General features: G+C 37.6%; 1 protein-coding gene across 1 annotated transcript in view; it reads right to left on the reverse strand.

The window, feature by feature from the left end:
* Positions 1 to 248: 248 nt before the first annotated feature.
* Positions 249 to 17974, reverse strand: part of LOC5569706 (TBC1 domain family member 15) — a 29355-nt gene continuing 11629 nt past the window's right edge. Inside the window, exons 2-3 of the mRNA XM_001658636.2 lie at positions 1520 to 2374; positions 249 to 1451 (exon numbers count right to left, since the gene is read on the reverse strand). Coding sequence (XP_001658686.2) covers positions 423 to 1451; positions 1520 to 2374 — 1884 coding nt within the window. The 3' untranslated portion in view covers positions 249 to 422. The remainder of the gene's footprint in view (positions 1452 to 1519; positions 2375 to 17974) is intronic.

Here is a 17974-nt window from a genome sequence, read left to right on the forward strand (position 1 = left end):
CACATCTCTCGCGTAACAATTCTAAAGGGCCAATGATCAAATTCTAAACAAATCGGGCTTATAGTTTCTTTAGTACTCAGAAAAATAAGCTCATTAATGCAAACTACAAAAATATTAACTTTTTTACACTAAACAACTTAATTCAATTGAAGATTATTCTCTTACATCACGAATTCAATTGAGAAATAATTTGAATTATTCAAAACACAGGATGTCATCCATGTTAATCAACAAAATACTCAAATTACTTTATATACAACAAAATCGTTATTTTTATTCCACAAATTATACATGATTTCAAATGTACCTCAAGCGATAATATTTTATAAACAATATTTATACATCCCTTCCAAATGGTCAATTTATTTCGTATTTTTAGAAAAATCCCCGAAAAATAAGAACCTATTAACAGACTTACCCTCCTAAAATAACGCAAAGCTCATCGACAAATCACACGCCTCGTCAATCTTGCGCTGGATGGCCATTTCCTGATCGTCCAAGGATTTTTCGTTCACAATGGACATGCAGCTGTCGTCATCTTCCTCGCTGCCGCTGGTTCCGCTGGTTCCCGCCGGGCTCACTTCCTCCCCGATGATTTTGCGCAGCTCGACGTGCGGCTCCTTGGCCGTCTCGATCGTGTTCTTCACCTGCAGGTAGATGCTTTCCGCCTGCTCGAGGATGGCCGTCACGTTCAGATTGCCGGACAGTTCGTTGACATGTTTGAGGATGTCGGTGAACGTGAAGTTGCCATCAATGAAAACGTCCATCTCCTGATCGAGAATGGCCACGCAGACGAAGAGGTGGAAATTCGGACAGGGCAAGCCTGTCCAGAGCACTTCCCACAGCAGCATGATGTCCGCATTGCAGAATTCCCGCTTGAACCAGACCAGAAGCCACCGGAAGCAGAAGTACATGTTCTCCGACTGGTTGTCCGTTAGGTATTTGTAGAGCTTCTCGTTGACGAAGGCCAGCAAAGTTCGGAGATTCTCCAACTGTTGCTTCATTCCCTTCTGGTCGATGTCGAAGTTGTTGAAGACCTTCTGCATGAAGCCGACGAAGCACCAGAAGCTTTCCGCTTGTTTATGGAACAGGCACAAGATCGGCGCCAGGAGATCGCTCATCCCCTGGACGTAACCCAGGTCAAAATTGTACATCACGTAGGTCATCAGAATGTCCTGCAGTTTAACTAGATTCGGATTGTTATCCCCGGCGAAGAATTCGTACGTCCTGTCGGTTCGTTTTACGTCCTTCTCGATTTGGCACTTTCGCTCCCGATAGCCCGTGAAGTTGCCCTCCTGGATCGGAGTGATCGTTTGCCACTGGAGTTTCATGAGGAAGTATTCCTGGGTTTTGCTCGATCGCCTTGCCTCCCGTTCGGCGGCGGTGTGCTCCCAAAGATCCAAACCGAGCAGGTATTTCCACACTTCGGCGCGGATGTCGTCGGAAATGCCCTGGAAGTACAAATGATAGTTTGGTCATTCAAGATGTTTAAACTATAAAGTTATGCTTTACAACTTACCCCTCTGAAGATGATATCCCGAACTCGGTTCGGATCGGTAATGGCTCCATTGGCAGCGTGGAATTCTGCCCATTTCTTGGCGTCCAGCGGTTCTCCCCGATGCACCTCCGGTCTTGGCGCCAATTTTCGACGCTCATCTTTGCTGACGTTCTCGCTCTTGACACGGTTCTCACTTCCGTTGCTACTCGCTTCCCCATCCTCTTCCGGATCCTGATTCTCTCGCGAATGAGACAAGCGCGGTCTGACCTGTTGCCTAGCCGTTGACAGGATCGTGTGATGCACGTTGGCAAAGATTTTGCTATAATAATTGCCTGCCGCCGGTTGGCTTATGATGTCCTCGATGTTCAGCTCCGAGAACGACTTCTGCAGTTTGTCACTATTGGTTTCCTCCATGCAGTGAAAGAAATGCTTCCGGTGTTTGCTTCTGCTCACGAAATGCTTCCGCTCCAGGAAATCCACAAACGAGCGCGGGGAGCCATGATTGAACAGATAGAGACTATGAACGGAAAGGCTTTTCCTCGCGCCATCCTGAACATACAACCGGAGTTCGGTATTGTGGGATTCGATGCCCTTAAGATCCCGGAAAAGGACCCGTATGGTGATCCGGGAGCTCTTCTGAGAATCACCTTCGGAGTTGGCGCTGTCGTCCGAGGATTTCCCCGTGTGCACCAAAGACCAATCGCTGTCCTGACTGTCGGTGTCCATAATTTCGTACGGTTCCGACATCTTCCACTCGAAGTAATGTAGATTCTCCTTTTTATATTTTCCAAAGAGCAGCACTCCAATCGTGTCCAGTGCCGAAATGTAACTTGCGCTCGCCTTCTTCAGCGTGACTCCATGCTGAATGAAGATTTCCTGCAATAGAACCGAATTGTGAAAATTGGTCTGTGTCCTAAGTGGAACTTTAGGGACCTCATTTTCAGGAAAAAGATACCAAAAATATACCGAACAGGAATCACAAAGAGAATAAACAGAAACCAAGCAGGAATCAAAAACAGACGATAAAATATTGTTTTTGCAATTTCTCATCGTAATAGGCTGTTTTTCATCACGCCAATCTGTCATGAAACGGCCTACTTTCCTGCACTGAAGTATGCAGTGCGGGAATAGTCATTACCTAACTGAAACCAGTGCTGTAATGATTTATTACGCAACGCTTTCTCATTACGCAACTGTTTTGAGTTGCGTAATGAATCATTACACAACAATTTTTCAGAATTGTGAAATGATGGTGAATGCATTCCGATATAATTTCTGATACCCTCAAGTGGTCTTCTACGAAATTGCAAAAAATGTTGTACGTAACTCGTTGCAGAACTCGATTTTTACAGCACTCGTCGTAATTATCCTACTCGGCAAGCCTCGTAGGATAAATTTACGACACGTGCTGTAAAAATCATCATTCTGCAACTTGTTCCGTAAACTACTATTTTATAAGCATATGAGAATTTGGAATTTAGACCAGCGCCGTTGCGTCCACTTGATCTGTAGAAATTGTTTGCCGAAGACAGCAACTTTCTATCTGATAAGGATCTTGAGATATAGACAATTGAAAAATAAGTGTTACTAGCGCCACCTAGCGGATAAATTCCCAAATAGATTGTTGCCTTCAGACAGCCCTCGATCTGCTAAACATCTTTGCCGAATACACGAACCTTCTAGCTGATAAAGTTCTTGAGATACGGATGATTGAATAAAATGCATCACTAGCGCCATCTAGCGGGTGAATTCTCAATAAGAGCTCACCGGGATTTTCAGATATCCATGTAAGGCCAATTTTGGACCCCTCGTGTGCACGATTATTCCGTTACCCAGGAAAAATGACAGGAGTCAGGGGGCATGTCATGTCGAACAAAGATCAATTAATGGCATTTACTTCAAAATTTATTTCAAATCAATTGATCTACTGATCTCCAAATCTTGGACGTGTGAAAATTCAAGGCTTTAGGGATTAAAATAAAATCAAGAGAAATTTGCGATTATGGCTTAATTGAGAAAAAAAAATAACAATGAGCAAATAACGAATAAATTTGCAATTACTAATTATAAATCCCAATTGGTGAACATATCCTCAAGCTCAAGTATCTGTAATGAAATTCACATTTCATAAACCTATTTTTGAAACCTCTATAAATCCTATGCTACAGTTGACTCTCCACATCTCGATGTTCTACATCTCGATATCTCTCCCTATGTCGATGATTTTTTCGGTCCCCTCATTCTGCATACATTTTCACTCTCCATATCTAGATATTCTCCTTATCTCGATGTGATTTTCGTTCTCAATTTTCTCTCCGTACGTCGATATGCCCATTATCAAAGGTTACTAGACTAGATTTTAGAGATTCGAAACAATTTGCGAAGACGAAATGACATCTGTTTGTATTTGATTTTCCTGGCAACGGTTTGATTTTCAATCTAGTAGGGTCGGTGTTCCCTTTGTGGACGGTCCCCTATAGTCGCACTAGTGGCTTTTTACGGCCGTTTCGCTGGTAATCGTGGCAAAATAATTTTTGACATGAAGATCAGTAGCTGTTTTAGGGTGGCCACCAAATTTCGATTTTGAAATTCCCGCTTTTTTCCCGGTTTTCCCGGTGTATTTTACATAATTTTCCCGGTTTTTAATCCATTGTTTTCTACGATTTTAATTGACTTTTTCTATATCAAAAATCGTTTCTATGAAAATCACTGCAACATTTTTTTTAAACCGGTTTAAACTGTTTTAGTTGTTTTTTCATAGCATTTGATTGTTCATCGATAGTTTCATCATTAGAACAATAAGTGGACTATTAGATTGTTCTAATCTATATAGAATTTTATTATGTAAACTATGACATGGTATAGTATTCATCTGAATCGATTTGTCTATCTATCATGGAAAAGAGATGGTTAATTGTGCCAAAAAAACAGATCCTCCTCTTGACACGACAGTGGTTTAATTTGAATGCTATTTGAACCATATTTACCAACAATATGCCCTTTAAGCCAAACTTCAAATTTTCAAGTTCAAGTTATAAGATCTAGAGAACATGACAACCCTTTGCGTCGAAAATTTGATGGATTGGTTGCATTCTGGTAATGATAAAACGATCAAAATTTCAGCTCAGAGCTCTGTTTGGTTCTCTAGACTCTTGAAATTTCGAGGGTCGGCTTTGGTTTATAATCATCTTAAGTGCATCTTAATGCTGAATTTCAAATAATTTGGCCGACAAAAGCCCCACGTGCATACGAAAATCATCAAGATGCCCAAGTAGTTCATTACCGTAATTTAAATTATTTCAATTCCTAATCCTTTGATTTTTCTTCATAAAAATAAAGAGTTCTCTAAAGCAAATAGGCTTAAGGTATGGATGAAACAAGGCCACACATGTAGAAGCAGACGAATTCCATGCAGAATGAAAATGAAAAAAATAAAAATCGTGCTCGATAGTCTTCGATTTGGATTAAATTTTGCACATGCTTTTGGTATGGTAGAATAAGTGTTTTCCATAGAAAAATTGATCATTTTGACTCAAGTGGAACTTTTGAAAATGGCCTATGAATTTTTGCATGCAACTTATTTGAAAAATTCTAACTCCGAAACTGTTGATTTTAGAGAAAAATGTTCTATGAAGAAGTTGTAGTGAACCGTTTGGACTATAAGAAAAAAATATACACTGAAAAAATATTTTATTAATTTTCATAAAAAATTCAAAAATAAAACTCAAATTTTAAATTACACAAAAACCCCATTTTTAATATTTTTTAAATTTTCACCATATAATCTTGATAGTAAAAAGAGTTTTGGGACAAAGTTTCATGATGGAGAAATTTTTAATAAAAAAGTTTTTCTAAGAACAACTTGTGGACGATTTTCAAAATTTTGATATTTTGTCAAAATAAATACGTTCTGATGATACAGTAAGCAACTTGAAATGATTCTAAGCCATAATGATTATATGAATAATTTCTCTAGAAGTAGCCATTTGTGAATTATATCGAGTTTAATGCAAAAAATATTATTTAAATATTAAAATAGGCCATTTTCATTAGTTATTCGTGATTCTCCATCAAGGAAAATAAGTAAATGTAAAGAAATATGGTCTTTACTCTCGAAAACGAATTATTATTAATGGAGAAACGCGAATAACTAATGAAAATGGCCTATTTTAATATTTAAACAATATTTTTTGCATTAAACTCGAAATAATTCGAAAATGGCTACTTCTAGAGAAATTATTCATATAATCATTATGGCTTAGAATCATTTCAAGATGCTTACTGTATCATCAGAACGTATTTATTTTGACAAAAAATCAAAATTTTGAAAATCGTCCACAAGTTGTTCTTAGAAAAACTTTTTTATTAAAAATTTCTCCATCATGAAACTTTGTCCCAAACCTGTTTTTACTATCAAGATTATATGGTGAAAATTTAAAAAAATTTAAAAATGGGGTTTTTGTGTAATTTAAAATTTAAGTTTAATATTTGAATTTTGTATGAAAATAAATGAAATATTTTTCCAGTGTATATTTTTTTCTTATAGTCCAAACGGTTTACTACAACTTCTTCATAGAACATTTTTCTCTAAAATCAACAGTTTCGGAGTTAGAATTTTTCAAATAAGTTGCATGCAAACATTTATAGGCCATTTTCAAAAGTTACACTTGAGTCAAAATGATCAATTTTTCTATGGAAAACACTTATTCTACCATACTAAAAACATGTGCAAAATTTAATCCAAATCGAAGATGGTCGAGTTCTGTGACTGACCGATTTGACATGGAATCCGTCAGCACTTACTTAGGGCTCACACACAATTTTAATAACACAAAAAACATCATTTTCAACATCCACCCATCCTCTCTTAATGCTTTTTGTATGGATATTCTACACATTTTATATGAGCTGTAACAGCTTGATCGTTATTAAAATCGAAAATGAGCCTTATTCAAAATTTTATCGATTAGATAACTAGTGACATATTAAAAGCTTTTATAAATAAAGACTTGTTCTCAAGATTATTCTGTATTGAAAAGAGTGAAACATTTTTAAGAAATATGGTGTAGCATAGAAGAAATTAAATCATTACTGTTTGAAAGTTATTTGTTCAAAATTGCGGATGCCTCATTGCAATATCATCAAACATAACACTTCTATAACTTATTTTGGAGGTTGGTTTGTAGATCACAGCTTGAAGATGTTCGTTCAAAACGATTTTTCCGGTGATTTTCTCAAATTCCCGGTTTTTCCCGGTTGATTCAAATTTCCGTCTTTTTCCCGCTTTTCCCGTTTTTCCCGGTTCGGTGGCCACCCTGCTGTTTATCTAAGTACCATTGACACACAGCTCGATTTTGTTCAAAAAATGATCGAAATAAATAGTTTTGCTTAAAATTTTAGCTCTATTACACCTATAGTTAACCTATTGTTCCTATAGTAGCACTACTAAGAGAAACTATTTTGTTATTAAACAAAATAGTTGATAAATTAGGAACTTTTTTACATCAATCGAACGCTTTTGATCCACACTTCAAAGGAAATATATAAAAGTTTTGTAAAAATACTGTTTTGATTTGTGTTTTGCCTATTCCGTGAGGCTTGTGCTACTATAGGAACAGAAATTAGGAATAGTGCTACTATAGGCACATGTGTTCCTATAGTGGCACAAGCGATAATAAATACAAAAACATGAGTTTTCGTATGTGTCATAATTTTTCCACAAAGCCAAGATGAAAAGCTTTCAGATGATGTAAAAATAATTCCGCAGGCTTCATTTTTCGATTTTATACAAATATTTGTTCTTAGCTATGCGGCTATTGGTACATCGACCCTATTCGTTAAAAATTTGTTCTATGTCTCGATCTCTCCCTATCTTCGATATCGAGATGTGGAGAGGCGACTGTATCTGGCTTTGAAAAAAAAATGCTTATTAAGTTTCGCCTAAAACGTACTCGAGAATGTTAGTATTGCCGAATATTATAAGCATGTGCAACGTGCCTCCGTTTGATAAGGCTTTCTTTTCATCAGATCGGTATCTGAACTAAGGAAGGCTCCATTAAGTAACAACTTGTTCAGACCGAAATAATCCCAGAGTGATGTTTTGGTCACCGATTGTCAATGATTGATTGAATTTCAGAAGTTCATTAACTTATATAGGTTTTACAAGTGTTCATACTGTATGGTTTGCCTATGCTTTCTACTACTACTGTTTCTATTGTATAAAAAGATCTTTCTTGATATAATCCTTGATAAACTTTTAGTCAGATCGATGACATGTTATTTCTGCAGAAAATTTCAAATTCCTCAATTATCACCAATTGTAATGATAATCCACTTGACTTCTACAGATGTCAGTGACGCATTTCAGTGACGCATTTACAGCGAGGTAATTAGCGCATGCATGTTGAGATTCTAGGCGAATGCTATTTGAGACATTGGCTACCTGAGTTTCTTATCTTGCAAAACACAAAAGTTATTCTTCAAAGATTTCAGATAAGATTTACTGGTTTACTTGGCATTATTTGTTAACCCTTTTTTGTAGAGAAAATCATCGATTTTCGGCAAACTGTTCCCAGGCCACAATTCACGCGATATTGTTATTCATACCTATTATTTATTTTTATTTAGATGACTTGTCGCCCTTGGTGAGATCGCCACACAAATTTGATATTGTTATTTATTTATTTATTTATAAGTTTACATCACCAGGCTAGGTGAGGCCCAAATGATGTTGGTAGTTAAAAACAAAGCTAAACATAGGTTGCAGAGCTACTTGGGCACTTTCATGGTTCACTTTGGCATAGGGGTTTTTTCTCGGTTGAATTGTCTGAAACATTGCACAGAGAAGCGCTTTAAAACGACGCATATTGTGGCCAAATAAGAGCTTTGTAGCTTTCAAAAAACTCCACTGCCGAAGTGACTCCAAAGTGCCAAAAATAGGATCCAGCTCCATACAAGTCGAAACAATCTACAATTAACACATATGGAGCCTGGGATGTACCAGGGCAAACTCCCCAGTATGTAGCCCTTACTGCATTACGGCGGGGCAATGATGCAGCGGACCGTTTTCCCCAGTGACTCGTGGGAACAAATATGAGTACAAATCAAAACAACAACAACCTTGAAGGTGTCGACTGCCTCTCTTAGTCGGAGCCAATGGTAGTGGAGGACGTGCAGAGCAATACTGGGCTAATCGAAGAGCAGGAGGATATGCTTACTCGCAAGTTCGCAGGAGGATATGCTTACCGACGCAACCGAAGTAAGCAACAAAAATTCAACAAACCATCCGTATCCGGCCGACGATAAGAACGTTGGTATAAATGTTATTATCAACATCCCAGGACCTCAACCATCAGGATCTGAATCCAAAACGAATCCTTCATGTCATCCGAACAACGCAAATGACCAACAGACGACCAAAATAAACCTCACGAGAGGACAAAGGAAGAAGTTTAAAGCACTGATGCAGAGCGGCGTGAGTCGATCTGAAGCCCTCATTCAACTCGGGAAGGGCGAAGATGAGCTAGCTTCCTCTAAACGTGGCAGGACGGACCTAGAAAACTCGGCTACCAGTGAGGACGTCCCCAAGCAGAAACGAACCAAGAAACGTCTGGATCTCAGCTGAGCAATCCAATCACGATGGCCCAATGGCTCAGCAGTCAAGTGACGGTCACCAAAACCAAACGGCTGAAGAACGGAGAAAACCAAACGGCTGGTCATAGCTGCAATTACATGACCAATCGTAGGAAGATCGGAGTTGTTCCGAAACACTATCCCACATCCCATCTTTCTACGACTCAGCTTGATGCTCTTCAGGAGGCCCTGCTGCTTTGCCGGAGATTCACAAAAGAACTGTTCACTGTAGCTCTTGTCCAGGAGCCATGGGTCAACCAATCTGGAATACAGGGTATTCATGTAAACTCATGTAAGTTGGTATATGATGACAGCCAGCTCTCTCCAAAAGCAGCTATGGACCTATGCACGTGTTCACTATTTGACGTTTTAGCGGTGCCGTGTTATTTATGTGACCATGGAAACAAGTGAATTTGGCACCGCTCAAACGTCAAATTCGTGAACTCGTGCATTGGTCCATTCTAATACGCAATGACACTAAATGCTTTCCAATTACAGAATTCATTAAACGCGACATCGTAGCAGTCAAGGTGGAGGTTTCTACTGCTAGGGGGAAAGCTGATATCGTCATGGTCTCGGCGTATTTCCCAGGCGACGCCGAAGATGTTCCTCCTCCAGAGATTGCTGCGCTAACCTCCTACTGTGAAACAAAGAACATTCCCCTTGTCGCGAATGCGCATCACACTGTATGGGGAAGTACAAATATAAATCCTCGAGGTGAGTACCTTTTACAGTTTCTATCCTCAAAAAACATTGACATATGTAACACGGGTGACAAGCCTACATATGAAAACGCCATACGACAGGAAGTGCTGGATCTGACTTTATGCAGTCAGTCCATCTCTCACAAAATAACAAACTGGCATGTTCCTGATGAAATATCTATGTCAGAACACAAACACATATTCTTTGAATGGGAAGGTGGTCTAACTATTGCAAAATCGTTTAAAGATCCTAACAAGACTGATTGGGAAACCTATTCAGCCACTCTCCGATCCGAAGATACATCATAAATCCTTAGATTAAAACAGTACTAGAGTTAGAAATGGCTTCTGACTCTATAAAAACCAAAATTCTTAATGCATATCAAGAAAGCTGTCCGACTAAAACTGTTAGGTCGAGCAGAGATGTTTCTTGGTGGAACAACCATCTTGAACAGGGTGTCTACTCGTTCACCGAAATGAAATTCCCTGATATTTCCAGGTTTTTTCCAGGTTTTATAAAAATAATTCCAGGTTCAAGAAATACTCTAATTTTGTCTAAAACAAATTAATGACAAATTTTAAAGTGTTTTCGATTTAAGGTGAAGATGAATCGAAGCCAAACTTCAAATTTTCAAGAGCACGGACCTGGAGAACCAAACATCCGTTTAAGCTGAAAACTTAATCGATTGGTCACTAGCTGGTGGTGACCAATCGATTAAGTTTTCAGCTTAAACGGATGTTTGGTTCTCCAGGTCCGTGCTCTTGAAAATTTGAAGTTTGGCTTCGATTCATCTTCACCTTAATAGCTATTTATACACTTCTAAACATTATGTAAAGCATGCTGAAACTATCCAAAATATCCAATATTACAATGTGAAGATAATAACAATACAAAAGCTAAGTTTTATTCAAATGAATCGTATTTGCCAAGGATGATGTCTTTTATTCCGTTTGTAAGAGCTCTGTGAACTGTGTTCCGTTCAGTTCATCAGTATGTGTCTTCTTGAAAGTGTTTTTAGTACAAATTATGTACCATGCATTTCCATCGGTCGACAGTTGCATGTTCGCAAAATTAAACCTTATTTGGATACGTGGCAATATTTTACAATAAATACTAAGTTTACCGATGTATTACCAAGTTATCATACAGCAAAAATGCCAAATTCATTAGAATATCTCAAATTGAATTGATCGTGTTAATGATCATCTGGTACATATTTAAGTTGATATATACCCATCTTAATTAACACAAAACAATTCGTAAAACTTTTGGATGTCGGATCTTTTTTTTATATAATAGAAATACGGATTATCAAGCCCCTGGGTAATCACGTTCGACCGTATAACATTTAACTCTCGCATAACATGGGATAACGCCCTAGAAGCCGCATTGGTAACCACGTGTGTAGCTCGTTGTTTCAGCGCAAAACAATTATTAAGCATCCAAATTAACACTACTGGCAGGTATGGAATGATCCTTTCTTCACCATATCGTTGTTAAATAACGTCAAACTCCATTCAAATGCTTAGAAACAACGAGCTATACACATGGTTACCAATGGCTTTTAGGGCGAGATCATAAGTCATTCGAAAACTATGGTAAGATAAATAAATTATAATTTTCATGATTGTTCGAAATTTTGAATTTAAAGTTGTTTAAATTCCAGTTTACTTTTCGAAAATCGTTTTATTCTGAAATTAAATATTTTCCAATAATTTTAAAAATTGTACATGGTAAATGAATTTCTTGAAAATATGAAATTTAGAAACCTTTTTCCAGGAAAAAGAGATTAAAAAGTAACCAAAATGAGACCGAAAAGAGACAAAACAGTAATCAAAAAACGAAACCTAATAGGAACCAGGACAAAATAGTTTGATCAGACCAGACATTTCCCTGAAAACAGGGAGACTTACGGCTTCGGCACCATTCGACTATTATCGGCAACCAAATTTCAAACGCCAAATTCACAGTAGTATTCTATCAAAACACGTCAATGAAAACATTCAGATGAGAAACTGAAAAAACAATACCGCTAGAGATGTCATCAATTCAAATGAACACGCCTCAAAATGCGACTGATTTGGAGCTGCCGAAGAGATTCGCCAGCAGTTCTTATGGGAAAGTTGCGCCGAAAGTAGTACCACTGACAAGAGATGATCGCAGCGTTGTAAAAACGTTTCCAAAAGCATTTTGACAAGTCTGTCGGTGTGAATCGATAGAGGATTGAGTTACGCATAAATGTAAACAGACAAACACGGAATTTATCTACTGATGTCGGAGAAAATTACAAAAGAAGCGCGGCATCGACTAAGACTGCCGAGAATACGTAAGTTCCCCTATCTTTAAAACTTTTTTTCAATTTTTTTTGTGACATTACGACATACAAGCATATCTGGTATATGCCAGTAAAGAACAAACATTCATTGATGTTAATAAATCTTCGAGCTGTTTAGTAGAATACCTATAAGTAGATGAAAAACCGAATTTAGTACTATACCATTTAATTCCACTAGAGTTTGTATCCTTTGACAGATAGACCTTGCGATGGTTTTCTTCAAGTCGAGTCTAGTACACGACACTGAAGACGGCCTTACAGTTGAGGTCGAAATACGCGTAAGGGATACAAACTCTAGTGGAATTAAATGATATAGTACTAAATTCGGTTTTTTCATCTACTTATTCATTGATGTATTGCGACGACATTACGAGAGGGATGGATTGATATCTATATTTGAGATTTTCACTCTCCAACAATTTTCCTAAGGAATTCCTCCAAAATATATCACAAAAAATACCTCAAGGCTTTCATCAGAAATTCATTCACATATCATTTCAGATATTTTTTGAAAAAGCCTTTTTTCCTCGAGAATTTTATCCGGTGATTCTTCAATCAGGGATCCAAGGATTTCTCAGGATTTTCTTCAAAATTGTTCTTCAGAATTTTCATAAGATTTTGACTACAAATTTCTCTGAGGATACCTTCAGGAATTACTTCAGAGATTACTCCTAGGATTTCTTCGGAAATTCCTCTATTAATTCTAGAGATTTCTGAAGGAATTTTTCAAAACTTTTTTTCTTGGAGTTTTATCCAAGGAAATTTGAATGAAATTTCTCAGAAAGCTAAGAAATTGTTGAGAAAATTCGTGACGCATTCCTAAAGCAAATTTTCGGTATCTTTTGTTAAATTAAGAAACTAATTTCTTAGGTCACCCTACATGAAAGAGGATTTTCAGGAAGACTTACTCTTGAAGAACTTTTAGAAGGTTTCCAAGGTTATTACTAAGTTAATTAAAAAAAAGAAACATCAAAATAATTCGCAGGATATTGCAAAGGATCTCCTGGAACACAGGATGAAATTACTAGAAAATTGTTTAGGAATAATCATTCCTACAATCGAAGGATTTGGAAAAAATGCTGTTGTGACGTCCTCGGACGATGCGCACATACCATCTCAACACCCTGCTTCGTTGAACCTCTTCATGGTATACAAACGGCATGACGTCCAAACGACTGACATTGGGTTCGGGAGACAATAGATGAAAGAGACTATTGAATGCTGATTCACCACAAGTGAGCTGAAGTGCTGATGATATCTATTCCAATATTTCCTATATTATAAGTGAATTTCCTAAATTATAGTTTATCCCTTTAGTATTAGTTTTTTGAACACGCCAGAAATTAATCAGTGGTAAAGCAGATATTGTGACTAGATAAAATGTGTAGCACAAAATTAATCATTGTTGTCTATCGCATACCGCCTTTATTATACAGGTTATAAAACTAATTGTCACTTAGTGTGCTTACATTTCTATAATTGATTATTCTAAACTTAAAGGTAAGAAGTTATACCTAAGCATGCAATGAATTAGTAAAACCTAAATTTCCTAAATTTGTTAAAGCTATAGACGCATGCACATGCAACATAAGCCCTACTAGGAGGAGAAATTCTCAAGGAATACATTCTAAGGTAGACGAGAGAGAGCAGGAGGCACTAAACGTAAGTGATATGATAACTGTATACTATACTATCACTAATGAATTGCTCATTAAAGGAAATTTTAACCAACCGAAAATCCCTGTGGTGGTTCAATTTTTCGGAAACCGTTCCCTCCAGTTGGCGTGGCCAACAGCTGTGGTATTAAATTGTGTAAAATCTTGAATGAGCTTTTCAATATTCCATGGGAATTTTTTGAGAAAAACATTGAAAAATGTTTGGATGAACTCCAGTAATCCTTGGATGAAATGCTGGAGAAATTCCTAGAAAAAAAATGTAAAGAAACTTAATAATGAAACACAGGTCTAATTGAGGGAATTATTTGAAATTTTCTTAATATATTCACTCGAATAACCCCTGGAGAAGTTTTTGGATCTATTCTTTGGAACAACCGTAGATGAAATGGCGTTGAAATTCTTGTCGGGTTTTCTTGGGAGAAATTCTGTCGGAAACTTTGGATATCTCTTAGATTAACGACTGTAGAACTCGTTGAATAGTTAGTGAAAAATATCTGGGAGAAGTCCCAGGATAGTCTTTGTTCAAAGTACTCCCTGAGAAAATTACTAGAGGTAGTAACGTTGAAATGTTCAAGGATTTCTTAAAGCAAATTATGGAGGAACTTCTATAAGCATCCTATGAAAAAATGCTAAAGGAATTTCTTGAAGAATTCCTGGTAAAATCTCTGGAGGAACCATAAGGATATTTCCTAAAGCTGTTCTCGAGAAATACGAGAAGAAATTTTGCATATCAGTTATCTGCAAGCAAGTTAAGGAAAAAGAGAGACTTTAGAGCAGGCCTGCCCAACCTTTTCGGCTCTTTTTCGACATAAATGGTTGGTGCGCTCGCAAAAATAGACCAATATGAACAAAATTAGTCTCAAATGAAAGCTTTGTAGTATATCTGGCTAATCCATGTTGAAAATTTTAAATTTATATCAAACTCTTCGCTAGCGATGCAAGCAAATGTAAAAATCAGTCCGGCCCGCGGGCCGGATCATTTTTTGGATTTAATTGCATCGGTAGCAAAGAGGTTGATATAAATTTTAATTTTCCAGCATGGATTAGCCAGATATACTACAAAGCTTTCATTTGAGACTAATTTGGTTCATATTGGTCTATTTTTGCGAGCGCACCAACCATTTATGTCGAAAAAGAGCCGAAAAGGTTGGGCAGGCCTGCTTTAGAGACTATTTTGGTCAAAATAGAGACTTCAGACACCTTAATCAAAAATAGAGACTTTTTAGAGACAATGGTATCTAAAAAGAAACCTGCTACCAGCCCTAGACATGTTAATTCCTCACAGAATAAATTAAGATCATGTTTTGATAAGCTGATGAAATTTCGTAATCGAATGGATCTTCACTAAACAGCTGATATAGTATTTGGAGAGCGGCGCAGCCGAATTTTTTTCGAATGAAGAGAGTTTTCTGGCAATTAATGATAGCTCTGAGTTATGACGCAAAAATACTTTGGCGTGAACATATTCTATCATGAATTACTGCCTCAACATAATTTCCCTGATTGTGATCGAAATTCCCTGAGAATTCCAGGTTTTTTCCAGGTGGAATAAAATTCCCTGATAATTCCAGGTTTTCCAGGTTTTTCCAGGTAGTAGACACCCTGTTGAAAAGCTTAGGAAAACTGCACGGAGGGAGTTCAACCGTGCCAAACGCTCTACTGATTGGAGCCTATACCGAAAGGCTCAGACAGACTACAACAAGGAAATAAGGCTAGCTAAGCGGAAATCATGGGTCCTCATGTGTGAAAGCATTGAGAAGACTCCCGTAGCTGCCAGACTTCATAAAACTCTATCGAAAGACCACTCCAATGGTCTGGGAACTCTCCGAAAGACTGACGGTTCGCTCACTGTGGATCTCACAGAAACACTGAGTGAAATGCTGAGGACTCACTTCCCTGATTCTGGTCAACAAGAGCTCCTGTCATGGGACTCAAGTACCAAAAGAGACGCATTGAAGGTTGCCAAAGAAGCCTTTACGCGAGCAAAGGTGGAAAGGATAGTGAGCCATTTAAATCTGCTGGCATGGATGGCATTCACGAAAACGCGACGTCAGACAAGACATAACACTTATAGTTCTTACTATCGTCAAAAAAGCTTAAAAATTACCTTTCTGTCGACCAATTTCGGGCGCGATGTAGCCCATTTACGGGATAATGTCCGACTGATTGCGATTCGTACGATGTTCGTACACGTTTGAAGAGAAAAACAGATCAAAAATATACGATACGATGGGGGGATCATTATCCCGTAGATGGGCTACATCGCGCCCGAAACCTGTCGACAGAAAGGTAATTTTTAAGCTTTTTTGACGATAGTAAGAACTATAAATGTTATGTCTTGTCTCACGTCGCGTTTTCGTGAATGTCGTGTTGTTCTTACGTTAGCACAAATCACATAAATTTATAGTGGCATGGATGGCTTATCCAGAAAGAGAAGCAAACGCTTATTCCTCCCATTATAGAGATTTTTAAGGCCAGTTTAGTCTTAAGACATATTCCAGATGACTGTCGTCAAGTTCGAGTTGTCTTTATCCCGAAGGCGGAAGAAAAGATAAAACCAATCCCAAAGCTTACAGACCGATAAGTCTGTCGTCAGTGCAGCATGATTCGCTACTGACAAGTAATTTCTCGGCCTATCTTGATGTATGGGAAATTTCTGCAAGGAATCGATCAAGAATGCGCTATTTTTCTGATCGCAGTACGCAGTTAAAAAGAAATGTCAGTTCAAATGGGAGTCGCTGTAGAAAATTTCTGCAAGGAATCGGCGAGAAATTTCTTGAGCGATTTCTTTTCAGTAGCAAATCAGGCTTGAGGCTTAAAATAATGGAAAAGGTCTTAGGAGAGTACATAAATTCAAAATTTATGGAAGCAATGCCTCTTTCCAAATACCAATTCGCTTACCAAAGTGGAAAGTCTACGATCTCAGCACTACACATGCTAGTCAACAAGATCGAGAAAACTTTTCATGCAAAGGAAATCGCCATCGTGGCATTTCTTGACATTGAGGGTGCATTCGATAACGCTTCCTATTCGTCTATAGTGTTAGCAATGCATAGGAGAAAATTTGACCCATGCATTGCTATCTGGGTACATGCTATGCTAGCTAATCGCCGAATCTCATCCATCCATCATCATCTCTTGTGGTGGATGATCTTCTTAAATTTTCAAAAGCCGATTTTTCGTTCACAATCAAGAAAATTCTCAGGAAAATGTGTTCACTGAATTCTATTCTCCAATCGAAACACGGTGAACACATTCTCATCGAATAATTTTCAGTTTTGAGCAGAAAAACTGCTTTTGAAGTTTCGATGATGACGATGATTGCGATGACGGAGCGTTGAACGTTAATACCGTAATTTCGGGTCAAACAATTGAATGCAGGAAAACAAGTACGAAGGTGAGTCTCATTGACTCATGTACCGAAATTTTCTAACAAATGTCATTTTAGTGCTATGAAATATATCTAAAATAAAAAAAATCGGGAAATCTCATTTCGGGGTGAAATTGATCACTTGTTAATGCGATTATTGTTAGTTTCCAAACCAACTCTATATAATAAAGTTGAGGTCCCTGAACCCGAATATGCTTGCTAAATTCTTAACAATACATTAATTATAGAAATAATGAATAGTTAAATTTCAAGAATTACGCGAAAAATGCCTAAATGTATGCAATTTCCTAAGGAATATCTCGATATCTAACAGAAATTCAATTATTTCCACCGAATGACCAAATTGGTACGAATTTTGGTTATGAAATCTGGTTTGGGGATATATCTCAAGCATCCTCACAAACTTCCAGCTTTATTATGTTCAAATCCTTGTTTAGAACTAAAAGTTGATGGATGCTCTTCAATATTGCACCGCACATGATATTGGAATTTTACATTATTTTCATAGATATAAAGATTCTTTAACGCAAAACACTTAACAACACACAATTCAACAATAGTTACGACAAACAACGTTCATTCACTATAGGTTACATTGATATTTGTGCTTCATTAGGAAGAAATAAAATCGAGTGACACGGTGATCAATTTCACCCGAATTCACGGTAGCTTGAAAAAAAAAAGGATTCGAGGTTGTTGGCTACGCTGATGATGTTGTCATCATTGTACGCGGCAAA

The sequence above is a fragment of the Aedes aegypti genome, chromosome 2, assembly GCF_002204515.2.
Source record: "Aedes aegypti strain LVP_AGWG chromosome 2, AaegL5.0 Primary Assembly, whole genome shotgun sequence".
Lineage (NCBI taxonomy): Eukaryota > Metazoa > Arthropoda > Insecta > Diptera > Culicidae > Aedes > Aedes aegypti.